The 18,132-nt window shown below is 45.2% G+C and overlaps 1 protein-coding gene across 7 annotated transcripts; it reads right to left on the reverse strand.

Annotated features, from left to right (window-relative positions):
- Positions 1-4,801: 4,801 nt before the first annotated feature.
- LOC124668583 lies at positions 4,802-9,958 on the reverse strand. Of its 7 annotated transcripts, none has more exons than XR_006991754.1 (8): positions 9,030-9,694; positions 7,935-8,091; positions 7,391-7,504; positions 6,942-7,000; positions 6,503-6,602; positions 6,197-6,340; positions 5,628-5,694; positions 4,804-5,199 (listed from the first exon to the last, which is right to left on the reverse strand). XR_006991754.1 is itself a non-coding variant. In XM_047205692.1 (4 exons), exons 1-4 carry the CDS (start codon positions 9,952-9,954, stop codon positions 5,065-5,067), a joined length of 606 nt encoding a protein of 201 aa, XP_047061648.1. In that variant the 5' UTR covers positions 9,955-9,958; the 3' UTR covers positions 4,802-5,064. The 7 variants fall into 7 exon arrangements, 1 of the variants encoding a protein (XP_047061648.1); XR_006991752.1 differs by having other exon boundaries at positions 6,197-6,268; positions 6,503-6,596; positions 7,391-7,559; XR_006991753.1 differs by having other exon boundaries at positions 4,805-5,199; positions 6,503-6,596.
- Between the last annotated feature and the right edge of the window lie 8,174 nt (positions 9,959-18,132).

Below are 18,132 nucleotides of genomic sequence, written 5' to 3' on the forward strand. Positions count from 1 at the left end.
ATCTCCGGTGTTGCGCCGCACTACATCCCGCCGCCATCAACCTTCAACGTGCTTCTTGACTCCTACTGGTTCGATTAAACCTTGGTTTCTTACTGAGGGAAACTTGCCGCTGTGCGCATCACACCTTCCTCTTGGGGTTCCCAACGGACGTGTCAACCACACGCATCAACTGGCTTCTAATCCTCCTTGATAGTACTCCAAAGAACATGCACATGTTTATTCTACTCACTTTGTGGAGATCATGGTACCGGCGAGATGATGCCATTCACGCAAAGGGAGATGCCACCATCGACCAATCAGTCAGGTTTCTTCTTTCCTATGTCAATACTCTTGACTCCGATCTGGATGTGGATGCTGGTCCTGGTCCTACTAACGAAAAAGGAAAAACTCCAGACCACCGTGAACATCAAACAAATCATACCTAAGAAGAAAAGCATGGTAAGATGGGAACCACCACCAGTTAATTGGTTTAAAATTAACGTAGATGGATCTTTAGTTCCTACTACAGGTTCTGCTAGTGTTGGTGCGGTGATTCGGGACCATTGTGGATATGTTATTGCTGGTGCTGTGAGAGTACTGGAGAAGTGTAGCGGAGGAATCAGAGGCTCTCGCGCTCCTGGAAGGTGCACGGCTAGCTGTTGGATGGACCAGAGCACCAATCATTTTTGAAAATGATTGTGCCACTGTTGTTAGTGAACTACGAAAAGACTCTAGTTCTCTGTCATCTTTGGGGACAATATTCAATGAATCTAAGTTGTTTGCCTCTGTCCTGACGGATTGGAAATGATTTTAGCCAAAAGAAATCGGAATTATGTAGCGCATGAGGTTGCAGCATATGTGAGACTTATGGGTGTAGGTGCTGACTGGAGTTGGAGTTGTCTCTACCCAGATGAAATTGCAAAGGCTACTGCCTTTGATTGTAATCATGAATATGTTTGTTGTGAATGAATGAAAACCTTTTGACCTAAAAAATGTAAGTATGATTGTATGAACAGTATTTGCTAATTTCACGGATTCAGTTTTTAAATTTGAACATTTATTTAAATTTGAATGATTTAAGAATTTGCATATTTTCAAATTTGAATATTTTTAAGTTTGAACAATCTTCATAGTTGGAAAATTTTAAATTTAAACAATTTCAAATTTGTTTATTATCCATATTTGAACTTTTTTAATCAGAACTTTTGAAAAAAAACCGATTTCCTTTTTCAAAATTGAACATTTTTTTAATTTTAATATTTTAAAATTTTGAATAATTATCAAAACTAAACATTTTTAAATTCAAAAAATCATATTTGAACTTTTTAAAAATTTACACAATTTTCAAATTTGAACATTATCCAAATTTGAACATTTTTTGAATGTGAGCATTTTTTAAATTTGAACATTTTGTGAATTTTAATATTTTTTCCATCTAAAAAATAAAAAGATACACGGAAATAGAAAAGAAAATAAAACAAAAATAAAACAAAACAAAACAAAAGATAAAGATAAAGAAAACAAAAAAAAGGAAATTGGGTCAGGCCCATTACCCGCGGTGAGGGGTGGGGGTGTGGTACTTCACTAGCGCAGACTTGTGCCGCATTTAAGAATCGCCTTGGTGAACAACCTAGGTACTGTGTTTTAACTAAAGAAAGTGGGACGGCCCATCTTCTAGTTACATGACATATGTGACATCATAATTCAGCTCCTAGAAAACATATACTACAATATTACAATGTCATGTACAACATATGAATACTTATAGAGAACTTGAAGAAATAAATGTTTTTTCAATGAGATCTTTGGATGGTTCAAAAAAATTAGCATAATGGTTCTATGTGAACTAAGAGTGGGGAGAGATAGAAAGAAGATTCACTAGACCGATTAAATGAAAATAAAGGTACGAGCTCATGTTAGATTTCCCACGTACTCCCTCCGTTCTTTTTTAATTGACTCAAATTTAGTACAAAGTTGTACTAAATCTGAGTCAATTAAAAGAGATCGGAGGAAGTAATAGTCAAATAAATACTAGGCATTCCTCGGTTCTACAAATCCCACTAGTCTTCTTAATCGTAAAGAAAGAAACAAAGAAATATGGATTATGCTTCCAAGAGTAAATTAACTGACTCCAATGCAAGTGATTAGTTGAGTTTATCTTAAACATGGAACCTCCAAATTCGCCAGTTTGCCTCATTTGGCTGTGAATTCAAATATTCAATAGGTCAGATCCACATGTAAGGGTAGCTTGGATCTTCTTGTCGTCTTCAGTGATATCTCCTAAACCTTTGTACAATGATCGCGCATTGCCCATTGTACGTCACTCACCAAGGGTATAGTATAACCTACTCACACCCTCAGCAAACTGCTATTTTTTTAAAAGGGTTAATTATTGGTTTGCCACTACTGTCCGCGCATGACTCAGTTTTGCCACTAGAACAGAATGGTGCTCAGTTTTGCCACCGCTTCTGGCGCAGCTGCTCACATTGTATATCTTTCGAAACATCCCGTCTCTAATTTCATATTTTCCTATGAAATTACAAGTTTATAAAACATTTAGAAATTCCATAATAAAAAATTAGAATTTTATAACTTCAAGAATTATGAACTTATAGAAATCTTAAACTTCTAAAAAAATTAAACATTCTAAAATTCCAAACTTACAAACTTTTCAAAACTCAAACTTCTATATCAAATTCCAAACTTCTCAAAATTTCAAACTTTTTAAAACTCAAACTTAAAAGAACGCAACAAAAGTATAGATGTGGATAAACCTTCTTAATAAGTCTTACATGAATAAAGAAATGAAACATCAAAAATGAGCTTATATGCGCAATAGTATAAAAGGGACATCCTGCTAAAATGTTTATTTTACTTGATCCTACTCTAAGACCCTGCAGATCGACGGCCGGTCATCAAAGCCGCATTGTACATGCTCAAAGACTCGTTAGTCTCAGTGTAGGCAAACGTCCGGTAGATAGACTGCACCAGAGACGTCACTGAGTCGCCTTTGTCCTTGCGTTCGATTTGCACCACGCCACCACCGCCCTGCAACCTCGCCGCTCCGCTCATCTTGTGCCGATACAGGACAGATGTTTCGCCGGAGCGTCCGTGCGTCAGGACATAGTCGCCGTGAGCGAAGTGCGGCACGGCGAGCTCTTGCTTCCGAAGCTTATACGCCTCCAGGACGTACCGGCGGCTCCAGCTCTCGCCCTCCAGCACCCACACCGTCAGCGAGTCGCCGCCGGTGACGGCCACGCCCAGCCTCGCGTGCACCTTGGTCAGGCGGCATGCGCTCGGCCTAACCGGCACCGGCAGAGGAGCGGTGCGGGTGACACGCTCGTCTTCCAGGTCGAACGCCATGACCCTCGCGGTGAACTCCGTCATCCAGTACACCATGCCGTCCACGTCGACGAGGCTAGAGCGGCCGAGGCTGCACCTCGCGTCGGGACCGGCTTGCACGTCCCGCCACGACGCGTCCCCCAGCGTGAACACGTGCACCACGCCGGGCTTCCAGAACGGGTCGAAGCAGCACGGGACGTGCACGTATTGCCCCGCGATTTTCACTGGCGGTGGGACCGACAGGGGATGGTCTGCGTTCGGAATTGAAGAAACAGGGATTCGGTCGCGTCCCGCAAAGACGTGCAAGGCTGGCCGACCGGAGGTGCGATTCGGTACCGGCCGACCGGAGGACACGTCGCGTCGCTGCAAAGTCCGTACGCTGGCGGAAAGTCACGTACGCGTGGACTTTCGCGAATATGCGAGTACTCGTTCGGTCGTTCCTTTAATTCTTTTTTTTCTTCTTTCTTTTCCTCAGCTTGCTGACTCCTCCCAGTGCAACGCCTCATTCGGTTTCAGGCTGGATCAGCTGCTGGGCCTTCTCACTTAATAATTCCACGCTCTGTTGGGCCTCGCCATTTATTCGGGTCCTGGCAGCTTCGCTAGCGAATCCATCCCCTTTTTGCCGCTCACGTACACATGCATCCATATGCAGTACGAATTATACTTGTACAATCAAAATCAATCTTCACAATTTTTATTTTTATTTGCGAAAATTCCGTCGATCTATTAATAGTCATCAATAGCAATATAAACATACCTAAAACTAATAAAATTACAAGAAGGTCCCTGAACCACCTAGTGACGACTATAGATATTGACGCGAGCCGAAGGCGCGCCGCCGTCCTCACCACTCCATTACCGAAGCTGGGCAAAACTCGTCGTAGTTGACAAATAGGAAGTTGTCGTGCTAAGGCCCCAAAGAACGTGCGGCAACCATCGCCAAAGATGACAACCGTAGATCGGAAGATACTGACCTGAAACAACACAAACGAATACAAAAAACCGACGGATCCCATAAAATCCGTCGGGCACACGACTCCACGCGCCCTCCGTCAATAGTAAACATTCGAACCTAGACAAAGTTGACCAAACTTTCTTTCTTCCAACGGAAGGAGTACTACTAGTTAAAAATTGCAATCAACATGCGGGATGCTTTACATTCAACTTCTTCTAGAGTAGTAAATTGGATTCCAAATTATTGGTCCCGTATGTGCACCAACGCGATCACCTAACCTCCTAGCCACTATCGTACGCGATTCAAACTTGTCAGCGCAAATTATATCGCCATTAGCGCGCTCTTTTTTCTCTTCCTTCATTGCCGTACCCAGTGGCCCTTCAATTAACGCTCACCTAGCTAGTTTGGACTTTTCCAGTATCAGCCACTATTTATCGGCCGACCTACACATTTTGGACGTGTACGTGCTTGCGGGGTAGTCAAGTTACGTGCACTCAGTAATTAAAGACTTATTACCAATAAATCCACAAATAAGGGATTTACGAAATGGTAGACAATTACAACTCACTTATTTCCAAACCAAGGGAGAGTTTACGAAATGGTTACAGGCTTCTCTATTTTTTCCCCATTTACAACACACAGCAGATCGAAAAAAATAATGTCTCTAGCAGCTAGAGACAAATACGATTCGACTACAGCACTGCTTACTCAAACACATGTGATGACACATGTGGTGCAAAAGAAGCCAACTCCACCCAATTTTACAACACTGCTCCAAACATTAAACTTCAGCAGCGGCGGCGGCAATGGCACCGGAGCCAAGCCACGCCGTATATCCTCCGGTAAGCTAAGCGACGAGGCCTGCAGACACGCACCGCATGTCCAGCCAGCGTCAGAGCCGTGCAAAGCCGGAGCAGAACAACCTGCAGATAATACAAAATTTAGACATCACTTCGACTTGACCCGTGTGTACTGCAAATGAAAGAAGATGCACGGAAATTTAGATACATCTAATATGGAACAGAGGGTGTTCTAATTTGCAGGCCGATTTACTGCAGAAAACAACATCAAGTTGGCAAGATCAAATAAGTATTCCGTTTCAGAGTTATTTTGGAATTCTAGCTTCTGCTCACAACATGCAGTAAGAAGCACTATTCTACACAGTCGAGTATTATGTTGTTGTCAAAAAAGTGTTCACAATTCCATTCAAATAGCACTAGCTGTTGCGACATGTACACATACTACCATGTACAGGAAAGAAATACCACCGTCCATAAATAAGAGTAACCAAGGAGAGGAGACGCAACCTCACACTCAGGGCGTCAGACGAGACACGGGGTTACTAACTCACCTGTATACCACCACCAAAAGGTAGAGCAAGGCCACTGCTGCCTCCGGGCCAGCTCCACATCTCCGTCCTGCAAATACAAATGTGTGCACGCTTAGTGCCAGCAATCACACATGTTCAGGCAAAAAACCAAGAAATATTTAGCATCCAACCTGAAGCTACGCAATGAAACCTAATACTATTGGTTTGCCCTCAAACCATCCGCAAAACAAGTGCACGGCAATTGCCCAATAATTGATCAAACTTAGCTACTAGCAAGAAACAAAATTCCAGGTCAAACAGTTTCACGATCCAGCTAAAATGCTACAGGAAAATTAACTCGTCATGTAGCAAAATCAGCTCCACATGCACAGCACCTTGACTGTGACACTACCGATCAGGTCCTCACCAATTCAAAAACGAATAAATTGATTGCATAAGCTACATATCGATCAGGTCCAAGAATTTTTCAAACACATGGAGCTACCTTAAGACACGAAACTTCCAGGACACATATCCATTAACCAAAGTAGCATCAAACTGAAGAAGAAAAAAAGAGCATGACACTTCACACGTAGGTAGCAACGACGCACCACATAGCTAGCCAGTCGTAGGTGGACCAGGCGAAGACGCGTCACCGTCCACTGCACCAGACAGAGCGGAACCTGTAGGCACAGGTGGTAAAAGGCAGCTTAGTATGAACTAGAAATCATGATCTGCACCAGACAGAGCGGAACCTGTAGGCACAGGTGTTAAAAGGCAGCTTAGTATCAACTAGAAATCATGATGTGGCTACAAGTATATAACAAATCCCCCCATCCAAAGAGATAAAATGTTCAGAAAGATCGATCCAGCAGCTAAAAATGAATGAGTGAGACAGTGGAAGAAATGATTTTTACCTGCTTATGTGCAGTTCATACAGTTGCAACAGCAAAGCATATGTTGTAAGTGAAGAGGCTCCGGAACTCCAACATGGTCGGCGTTGTCTATGTGCTGCACCTAGGCAGAATACACTCGCATGAATTAGTTTCAGTTCAAAGACAAGAAAAATGCAGATAGCACACATGCATAGGCCATGCCAACAAATTCCACGAATATTCTAGGCCATGCTAACAAATTTATCATCAGCATACAAGGTAGCCTTCGCAGAAATCAAAGCATACATGCATGGGCACAAGCATATATATAATCTGGTATTGATGTACCAGAACACCAACCAAACAGTTACAAGTTTGTAACATCTCCTATGCATATACCAAGTAGATGATCTATTTTTCAGCAAACTAGATCCAGCAGCTGCAAATCAAGATGGCATACATATATATACAAAGATCGAACCTTTACTGAAGGATCACCAATCGCATTATAGCAGATAGTGTGTATATTCTCAAGCATACCTGCACAGAAATATTCAAATTCATTTCATCATGAAGTGGCCTCACTCTACAATCTTGAATTAGCAATAAATAAATAATGTAGACTCTACAATCTAAAAATTTCAATAAACAAAAAGGAGCAACATTACCCACAAAAAAAAGGAGCAACATTAAAACACTATGGGAAACATTAAGTCAGATGGACCAAGCAAAGACGCGTCACCCTCCACTGCACCGGACAGAGCGGAACAAGCAGGGACAGGTGTTAAAGGCAGCTTAGTATCAACTAGAAATCATGATGCGGTTACAAGTATATAACAAATCCCCTCATCCAAAGAGATGAAATGTTCAGCAAGATCGATCTAGCAGCTAGAAATGAATGAGTGAGACAGTGGAAGAAATGATATTTACCTGCTCTGTGGAGTTCAGACAATTGCAACAGCAAAGTATATGTCGGTGGCACTGAAGATGTAAGTGAAGAGGCTCCAGAACTCCGACATGGTCACCGTTGTCTATGTGCTGCACCTAGGCACACACAATACACTCGCATAAATATTTTTCAGTAAAATAGATCCAGCAGCTGCAAATCAAGATGGCATACATCAATATACAAAGATCAAAACTTTACTAAAGGATCACCAATCTCATTATAGCAGATAGTGTGTATATTTTCAAGCATACATGCACAGAAATAATGAAATTCAATTCGTCATGAAGTGACCTCACTATCCAATCTTGAATTTGCAATAAATAAAATAATGTAGACTCTCCAATCTTGAATTTGCAATAAACAAAAAGGAGCAACATTAAAACACGATGGGAAACATTAAGTCAGAAATCACGGAGCTAAGCTATGAACAATAAAGAGTTGATAGGACGAACTTGAAAAGCAACCACCCAGAACACTACTGAGAAAAGCAATGTATTTGACCGCGACCAAGGAAAAAAATTGGACCTTTGGCTGGAGATATCGACGAGGTCCTGGACAGCAGCAGCAAGGTCGCCATTGTCGATCTTGTGGGGATACAGCTCAACCTCACGCAAGCCTTGGATGGGTAGCACCCAGCCTCCAGATCCGACGAGTGGAGGTTTCCCACAGCAGCGTCCATGTCCTAATACATACAATTTAGCATAAATCAGTACGCATATTCATGGATATAGCACAACAAAGAAAAGTGAAGTCAATACAATATTTAAAAAGCAGCAAATTTAGGACTCATTTGGTTCTTTGGCAAAATCCGTTATAGCCTAGGTAGGCAAGGCTACTCGTTTGGTTCTGGAAACAGATCTTGCTTCTGAGGGCGAGTTAGCCTCGCTGGCCAGAAAAGCCTCGCTCGCCAGGGAGAGCCAAATGAGCTCGCCCTCGACAGCAAACCACGCCTGGCAGAAACATCATCAAGCAATTCCAAACCATCCGCGACGGTATCCTTCCGCAACCAATCGATTTTGGCCGGCAAGCCGCCGCAGGACCCTTGCCGCTACAATTAACAAAGGCGCCACCGGCCAGACGAGCTGCCCATCCCATGCCTACTGCATAGATTCCAAACCGCCTCGCCTATCACTACTCTGCTACGATCCGTCTCCTGAGTCGCAGACCTAGATAGGCTAAGCAACCAAAAGGTGCAGGGAAGGCAAGGTTAGCCAAGGCGAGCTAAGCTAGCTGGGCTAGCTCGGCTATGCCCGTCTGAGCTAAACAACCAAACACACCCTTGATATCCTGAATGGTGCAGTACATATACACTATTAGAAAGATGCAGTACACCACAACCAACAACAGCAGACAAGTGAGCACAAACTACGGATATCGATAAACATTGAGATAAAGAAGTAGCACTGTGTTTTGCTGCTGCATGTGTTGTGCTGTCGATCTGTAGGTTAAAAAAACTGTAGACAGAATCAAGAACGAAAATTGTATATGCTATCTGAATCAAGGATTAGTTAGGCAGAATTCGCAACCAAAACCATGCAGAAGTGCTACTCAGCCTAAGCAAGATAAACTTTTTTTACACTCTGGACAGAGCCCTGCAAATTTGGGAGAGAGATGTCTCACCGGCTGCTTCACAGCCGAGCAAGGAGAGTGCCCCCTAGCCAGCATCCAACAGCCACGAGGATGCAGTCTGGTCTGCAGCCACGTTTACAGCCACGTCAATAGGTTGTGCAATGCCCAGATGGCGCGGAGCCAGGTAGGGGGCTGGTGGACAGATCCAGTGAAGGAGATGGAGCGGAGGAAAGTCGCGTGCTGCCTCGCCTCGCCGTCAGCATGTACTGGCTGCTGGCATGCGGCAGCCCCATCCAACACCCTCATCTTCAACAAAAGATAATGTTTCTAGTAACATACTGATCTGAAGCACACAATGGCAACTTAATCTCATTTGTAAACCAGATCATGCATGGAATTAAAAGTATGGTAACAAATCAGATTTCTTGCATCAACTATATAATTACATATGCTTAGACTGAATTGGTTGCGTCATGTTAAATCCCTAGTAGCTCTACAATGTTATCACAAAATATGCATTGACATCTTTCAGCGTTCAACTTTCTGTGGAGCTTAAGCATTGGTTAATTTTCGCAATTTTTTCACAAAGTTCGGGCAATCTCTAGATATATGTGCAGCCAACGTGATTCACATAGATTTTTTTAACAGATTTGCAATTCTACTGCAATCCAAAGTAAAACATAGCAGCAGATTGAGAAATTCGTCTCTGCGGTGGGGAAAAAATTCGACCTTTCCGTGGCCGCGGTAGACCTTGGGGCGAGCAGACGTCGGGGGCCTCCTCCGCGCCGTATCGCCGGGGCTGTGCAAGCAGCGAGGACGTGCTGGCGTGAGGGCGCGTGGGGTCGAGGTCGGGAGCCGCGCCGGAGAAAGGGCAGCCAGTCCCTCGTCCGTGTGCGCGACGCAGCCCGGCTAGCTCGACGGAGCGCCGCGCATCACTGCACGCGCGCGCCGGCGAGCAAGCCGGCCGCGCCGCCATGGCTCCGGGCGCCGCCGCCTCTCTCGCTCGCTCGCCGGCTGGGAGGGGAGAGGAGAAATGTTAGATAGGGTTTGGTTCGCTGCGCTTTACACGGGCCGTTGAAATGGCCTTCGGCCATGAATTTTGGAAAGGAGTTTCGGCCCATGCAACCTTTTAACGAAATTATTGGAGTGTCTACTAATAATCACTCTAAAAAAACAGGTATTCACTCAGTCATGATTAGCTGCTAGACTAGGTGATCTGCGCCCTTGATACTGGATGGTGAAGATGTTAGTTCGAAATCTAATGTACACACAGAGCATCCTCTCAAAGCCCCGTGTCGCGAGCGGTGGCACCGTGGCCTCTAGCACATTGAACACATCTTAGTAGAAGTCCAGACTATAGCCGCAGCCTGGCGGTTATTTCTCTCTCAGCTACGTAAATCCTTAAGCACCTCGTGGAAGCCTGTGGAGAGGAACATCACGCTGTTGCTGGCATCTCGATCGCCTAGGTGCAACTCAAGGAACCGGGCCGGCTACGAGATTGGCCATGAAGGGAAGGAGCATCGGGTGGAAGCGGAATAGGAGGTTGAGGGAGAGCTGGCGACAACGCGGACGCGCTCGCCGGTGCAGAGGAGCACATCGAGCCATCGAGGTCGGGGGCTGGCGCCGATGATCCTAACCTCGGGCAAGCCCAGGTTAGTGTCCGCACGGTCGTAGATGGCATGCTCGAGTGGTACGTGGCCTATGCAAACCATGAGCAGCGTCGAGGTCAACCATGTGCACGCGCCCAGCGCCAAGCTTTGGCCTCCAGAATCGCCTGGTTGGCCGCGATCTGGTCGTACTCCTGGTACGCCGTGAATGACGCCGGTGCCATGCCCACGACATCGTTGTTGCCCTGTAGAGCGGGCTTCATGCGGTCGATCACGTTGCCCTAGGGACCGCCACCGGAAAGCGTGGTAGCCGCAACGCAGCATGTCGGCGCATGTGAGGACGAGCCCACTCGGCAAGAGGGCACCAGTGCACACGGTGGCGGGATAGCATCGTCGTCAGGATCGGATTGGTCGAGCATGTCAGCAGGAGGTGGATGCATCATAGACATCTGGACCATAGGTACACCGTCAAAACGTTTCGGAATCGCACGTCCTTGTCTCACCTCACCGATTAAAAAATTACAGTGGCACATGCCTCGAGGCCACATGAATGGTCCACAAAACGAGCACATATGTGCCCGGAAGCAAAAAAAAAAATGCTATATCCTTAGATACATCCAAATTTAGAAAAAAAAATACATCATTTTGTATACAGAGGAACACATCTGATAATGTTGTGTGCAAACTGTCCACCACCTTAATTAAAGGATGATCAAGGATGTTGGAATGTAACTTAATTCTAGTATTGTCAGATTTGTCTTTAGCGAGTTTGGTATTCCCTCCGTTTATAAAAGGATGCTGCAACTTAATTTATCTAAATTTATATGTATTTCTATTTTAAAATATGTCTAAATAAAAAAATATTTTATAAAGTTGAGACATTCTTTTCATGAATGGAGGGAGTATAATATGATGAGATTGGCAGACTAAGTAACTAGCTATAGCGCGTGCAGGTAATAGGTCCATGCCTCGGAGCGACGACATTTGCTAACCAAGAGATAGTTCAACTTCACAAAGGATGGCTTGCATCACTTGCATAAAAAACTACGGATGGATGGAGCTACAAATACCAGCTTGCTCTTCATTGATTTGACCATGAACAGCAGTCTAGAATATCATGCATGGGCTGGCCCACGTGCATATGCACCGGTGATCGATTGATGTTTGTACGCTCATGTAGATGAGTGAAAGTTCGAGCTCTCCGTACAAAATTTAGAATTGTTAGATATGAGATTCAGACTGTCAAACGAAAGGTTAGAATTGTCACATATGACCCCCGAAAAAAAAGAATTGTCACATATGAGATTCAGAGTGTCAAACACGCAAGGTTCATACCGCTCCATACTAGACTCGGGACCCAATTCTATATATTTCACCTGACTAAGAGCATGTCTAGAAGTGCCTGTAAAAACCGCCAGACCCGTATTTTTCCGACTATTTACATGTTGTGGGCCGAAATGGCCAAATAGCAGAGCTAGTAAAGGGTCCAACCCGTATCGAAAATTCACAGGGCCGCGGGTGCGAGTAGGGGTCTGAACCCTCACTCACAAATGTAGCGCCACCGTGATTTCGCCGTGCTGCCACTTACTCCGGCGAGCAATTAGTTAGCCACCGGCGTCGCGGAGCGCTAAGTAGCCACCATGAGCCCATCTGCTGGTCGATGCGGACTGGGGGTGGGGGGGTGAGACGGCCATGACGAGGTCCGCCATGCGTGGATCCGGTTCGTCGGAGCGAAGCACCGTGCGGAAGTGGACGAACTGGGATCTCGTTCCCCCGCCGTCTCTACGCTACTATGCTCCTGGTGGCGCCTACTACGACGAGATGCCGGAGATGCCCGCGGACTACGCTCCTCCGCCAACAGACTACGGGCGAGGGCAACTCGAGCGGAGTTGCATGCGGGCTGCGGTGCTCCGCTACGCGCGCGGTGATGAGGAGGAGCGCGCGGCCGTGGCCATGTCGGAGGCATCTCTCGTCGATGAGCTTGAGGCCGAGCGCCAGGAGGCGCCCCGCGTCATCGCCGCGGTCAAGGCCTTCGAGGTGCGGGAGGCGGCGAAGAGCCGGAAGATCGTCTTCCTGGAGTAGGCGGAGACGTCGAAGCGGCGGCGGTAGGCGGCAGTAGAACAAGGTGTAGATCCGAGTTCAATGTACAGGTTAATTTACAGGTTCTGATAAATGGGAAGGGAATAACTGAGCGAGAAATGCGAGTTCAGTGCCCTGTACTCGCCGAATACAGGCACTGCTAGACATTCTCTAACTTGATAATGTGGTGTGCAAAAGGTCCGCCACCTTAATTAGTTACATGATAATCAACTCTAAGTGGTGGTGGAACGTAATCAAATTCAAGAATTGTTAGATTTAGCTTTAGCAAGTTTGGTATATAATATGACACGATTAGCAAACTAACTAACTAGCACGTGTATGTACATCTAAGCCACGATCAAAGCAAAGATTTGTTATTTTCTAGCAATATGGCAGGGTATCGGTAGACCACCGACACCGATGGCGGCCAGCAGCTTCCACTACCCAACATGGCCTTGGCCAGCTGCAAAACCTAGCACCACAGGTAATACATATTGGTCCATTTATCTTCCTTGCACTTTAGTTTTAGTCATATGCTTGTTTAAAAAAAACTGGAACATATATATTCCATTAAACTGGCTCAGCTTACTTGCTGTGGTACTGACTCAACCCATCGAAGTCTAGATATGGTCTGATTAGCTCCAAAAGCAGCTAATTCGTGGCCTACTTTATTAATTACACATTCTAGGTCAGTATGAAATTTCAAAAGAGATAAAGTTCAACGATGCAAAGGAACGGATCTCCCGAAACAACACTCCTTCTCGTACCAAGTCGTACTCGAATCCCTTCAGTGCACTAGTTTTAGTCATATGCTTGTGTAGGGGTAGACGGCGTGGGGAACATAAAATATTGTTTTGCCTGATATAGAACACTGAAGTGGGGAAGCGGACTTTTGGCTCTTGGGTGCAATACACCCTTATAGACCAAAAATATTTATAGTAATTTAAAAAAAAATGAATCTTCCTGGAAATCAAAGATGATCAAGTTTGTACTTCTAAAAAACTGTTTGTAAACAAAATGATTCCCATGGTTTTCAGGGCAAAAAATACAAAATTATGATGAATATAAAGTGAATAGTACCTGGTCATGGGGCGTTTCAAGTTTGTTCTTTTACCCAGGATACAATAAAAGTAATTTCCTAGGGAACTATTTTGTTTTAAGTATAATACCTGATCATCTTTGATTCCCAAAAAAGGTGAACTTTTTTAAACTGTTTTAAGTATTTTTAAATTTTTCAAGAATATGGGTTACTACTCTGCACGAAGAATTTAGGCATATAGTGCAAAACTACCACTTCGAGACAACCAACCCAACTCTTGTAAAAAATAGTTTATTTTTATGTTTTATTGTTTCTTTGACTTATACTAACACAAACAAATAGAAAAGCTACATAGAATAACCCCTTTTTTTCTGAAAAGCTAGGGGTAAACGACATTAGGGCCATAAAGTGGGTTCCGCCAAAAATCATGTGAGAGAGGGTATGTTATCCTCAGCTCTTGTATGTGGTCCTCATATGGTACATAATGGTGATGTGAAGCGGAAAATCCAATACACAATTCTAAGGTGAACCCTGGTCCACAAAAAGGACTAATACGCAGAAAGATTCTAAACTTATTATTCAAATTTCGAGACAACTACCAAAACTCTTGTCGAGCTTTGCGTATTTATGGGTTGGACATGTTTCGATGACCTATCCTAACACAATAAAAGAAATAAATTTTGACCGGTTTTGGCTAAAAGCTAGAGGTAGACAACCCAGGGCCCATAGGGAACAAGGTTTATTTGAAATCATGTTTTGCAGGGTCGAAAACCATCGCCCTATTTCATGGGATCAAAACTCTAGCCCTCTTGCATGGATTCGTGATAATGGTATTTAAGGTTTGCATGAATGGGAAAAAATAATAGACAACTCTGAAGCGGCACTTGCTTCACAAAAAAGACTATCCCGCACAAAGATTCTAAAATTATAGTGTAAAACGTCCACTTCGAGCCACCAACCAAAATCTTGTAAGAACTTGGCTTCTTATTAGGGTTCTCATTTTTCTATGACAAATTATAACATAAACAATGAGTAAAGTCACATGGAATCATCACTTTCGACGGAAACGCTAGGGGTAGATGTCACACGGCCCACAAACTAGGGCTTCACCTTAAATTGTGTGAGGAATAATGGTCAAAACTATTACCCTCTTGCATGGGTTCTCATATAACAGGAAAAGGCAATGCATAAGTGTAAAGCTGCACATGGTTCACAAACATGACTATCTCGCACCGAATATCCCAGACTCATTGTGTAGAACGCCCACTTTGAAGCCACCGACGCAAATTTTCGAAGAACTTGATCTCATTTGGAGTTTTCACGTTCCTTTGACCCATTATAACAGATTCAAAGAAGAAAGTCGCATGGAATCAACACATGAAAATTGCGCCAAAAAGCATCGAAAACTCGTCCCCTATGGTATGGGATCCTGTATTGGTTCTTTAAAGCGGAGAAGCCAAAGCACAACATTGAAGTAGCACCCGATTCACAAATAGGATTATTTTGAAGACAAGGTCTCGACTAATGGTGGATAACACCACTTCAAGGTCACCCTACTATTGTATGAACTTGAAATGTTTATTGGTTTGTCGTGTTCATGTGACCTATTCTAGTAATGCAAAGTGGAAATTCACATGGAATCACCGGTTCCGATAGAAAGCTAGTGAGTAGATGTCATGGAATAAGCTAGGTTTCTGGTGAAATCGTGAGAGAAATTGTAGGAAACCTACCGTCTTGCATTTGGTCCTAATATGGGTATACATGGGGTAACTAATACATGGTTCCTTCCGCCTTTGCCCGACGCCGATGATAGCACCAATGAACGAAACATGGATAGGAACCCTACCAATCTTTAATCTGCTACAAGTCGTCCACCATGACCCCCCCCCCTGCGCAAGTCGTCGAGTGGTGTGTTTCTGGGCGTTTCAACCATTGGGCGCCTGGCTCAGCTACCTTGGGCACCCGACTCTGCTGCCATGGGAGTCTGAATATGCTGCCATGTGCGCCCCGCATTGTTGCCGTGGTCGGGCGACGTTGCTACCTATGGCGCCCGACTCTGCTACTTTAGGTGTCCGCTTTTGCTGCTTTGTGCGGCCGGGGTCGCTGCCTTCGATAGCCGACCCGAGGTTGCTACCTTAGTCTTCAACTTTTGCTTTATTGCATGTCCGGCATTGCTGTCTTAGGTGGCCGACCGCCGGTGTTGGTGCCTTTGGACGGCTGCCTTCGCCCTTGTGTTGCTGGCTACCAGTATTTTGAAGCTCCCGTCTCTACTGCAAGCCAGAGATGGAGGTTGCTCGCCAGCGGCGCGAAGCTCCGGTGGCAACAACATGTTTGCCCCAGTTGGGCGACGGAGATGCGTGCGAGCTGCAAAATGCATGGGAATTTCTTGCAATCGATGCTTAGGTTCAAAGCGAAGCGGTCGTGAGGCTTTATTTATGTGGGAGCCCAAATGAACACATGTTAAAGGTTGGAGGCCGGGGATCGTGGCTTCGGATCCCCCGGGGGGGGACGATGAGCACGGCCCAACCTTAAAAGCATATGAATGTGCATGCTCATTCTCTTAAAAGCTACTACAATAGTTGTAAATAAAACTAGAATGGGTGGATCTTGGCATGCTTTCTTCTCCTTGTATGATCGATCTTGGCATGTTCTTTTTTGTTTTCAAGCGAAAGCTAGCTATATATAGGACTGTAGCTGCTTCTGGTCTGTACGTAGGATAGTAGCTAGCACTTGTGCCCTGCGTGAGTATACCGCCATGCTCGCTTGAGGTTTTGGATGCCCCAATCGGGCCACCATCGTCAGCGCGCTGAAGTCCTGGAAAGGTTCCGGCATTTTCGGAGCCTGATCGTCCATGTACGACTGCACGATGGTTTGACGTGCTGGAAAACTAATTCCATGTCTCCTCCGTGATTAAAGCAAGTTAATTAAGGCAAATCGATTAAACACAGCAAATCTGTTCGCAAATCCGCGCCAGGATCTCCCAATTCCTTCTCCCGAAAACGCAGCGCATGGCCAGAGTCCGCAATCCCTCACCCACCCATCCGATGGTTGCCGGCTCACCTCGCGCTCGTCACGAGGATCGTGCCTCCATCCATCGTCTCTCCGCATTCCCCGCTCATCCCCTTCTCGCATCTGCCCAGCCTCCCTCTCTATAAATTTCATACATTGTTGTGCTCTGCATCCTCCATCCTTCCTCCACAAACTCGTCCGCCTCAACCAGAATCCTGTCATCTCTTCAATTCATAATTTCCATCTAGTATCCTGTGTACGGCGAGACATACCGGCTTGGATTGCTCCCAGTCGTTGCATGACATGATGAGAACGGCCATGCCGGCGGCCGGCCATGGTGGTGAGGTCACACTGGTGCTCGTCTCCGGCAGTCCGGCGGCCGCGACCTGCATCTCCATGGCCCTAAGAACTCAGTTTTCTTGATCTAACTTTGGGCAATAATGAGATGCATTCATGTGCCTGTACGATCATTTTTCCTACCAACATGCAGGTTTGCGTCTTTGCCTTCTTATTATTCTTTCCAATCCCAACATTCATCCTCCAAAAAGTTTCTATTAACAATCTTGCTTCCTTGGAGAGCTCCGTTCTCTGATCTATCTTTGTAGTATGTCTCTTTCTCCATTGGTGTTCTCAATTTTTTTTCCATCTGACTTGACTGGATTTTGAGGTTTCAGCTGCTACCTAGGATATGAGATTGCATCGATATCCCTAAAGAGGAATCAGTAGCTTCATGAGGCATCAGTAACAAATAAATAAGAATAAGAGGAAAAATTTCATAACTAGCAGCAAGCTGAAAATTGATATCTGAATTTTGTAACTCTGAAAGCTGTGTTGTCTCCCTCTTTGTAAATGTGAAGTTAGTACGTACATGTTTATTTGTGCGCTTGTGGTTTACGATTACAATCTGTGTCTCCATCAATTTGAAAAACATATGTATTATAAAGTAATGTCATTCACTAGTTATGTTCATTTTAACACCTGCAACCTCCACGATATGTACAGCAGCTAGCTGAACTTTTATCTATGAACTTTGTATCGGTGTTGAGAAAAAAAAAGTTAGTCGCATGGTTCCAACCAGCTATATTTCTTCTGATCGATCGGAGCCCTTGCAATGCACCAATGTTGTGCTTCTTTATATGTGATAAATCAAGGTCCAGCCGAGTGCCCTGAGAGAGCAGAGGTCCACTCAACAGTCAACCACGACAACCCCAATTATCCGGCGGTTTCAGATTCAGCCGCCGCGCGCCGGCATACCTTCCGCCGCCACCTTGTCTCCCGCAACCCCGCCACGTCCTCCACTCCGCCGTAACCTCCTCCCATCCGCCCCCAGTTCCTCCCACGCCCTCGTCCCCGCTTCTGATCGACCGCCGCCCAGGAGCCAGGAAGTCGCGGCCGGCGGCGGCGACGCGAGCCACGGAGG

This window comes from Lolium rigidum, chromosome 6 (assembly GCF_022539505.1).
Source record: "Lolium rigidum isolate FL_2022 chromosome 6, APGP_CSIRO_Lrig_0.1, whole genome shotgun sequence".
Lineage (NCBI taxonomy): Eukaryota > Viridiplantae > Streptophyta > Magnoliopsida > Poales > Poaceae > Lolium > Lolium rigidum.

Bases quoted from the DNA above. Each gene is read 5' to 3' on its own strand.
- LOC124668583 (XM_047205692.1), bottom strand. From the start codon at position 9,954: ATGGCGGCGCGGCCGGCTTGCTCGCCGGCGCGCGCGTGCAGTGATGCG. The intron at 8,092-9,707 runs GTCGAATTTTTT...TGTATGTATTAG, and splicing joins TCTACCGCGGCCACGGAAAG to GACATGGACGCTGCTGTGGG. The intron at 5,200-5,627 runs GTGAGTTAGTAA...TATTATCTGCAG, and splicing joins CTTTTGGTGGTGGTATACAG to GTTGTTCTGCTCCGGCTTTG.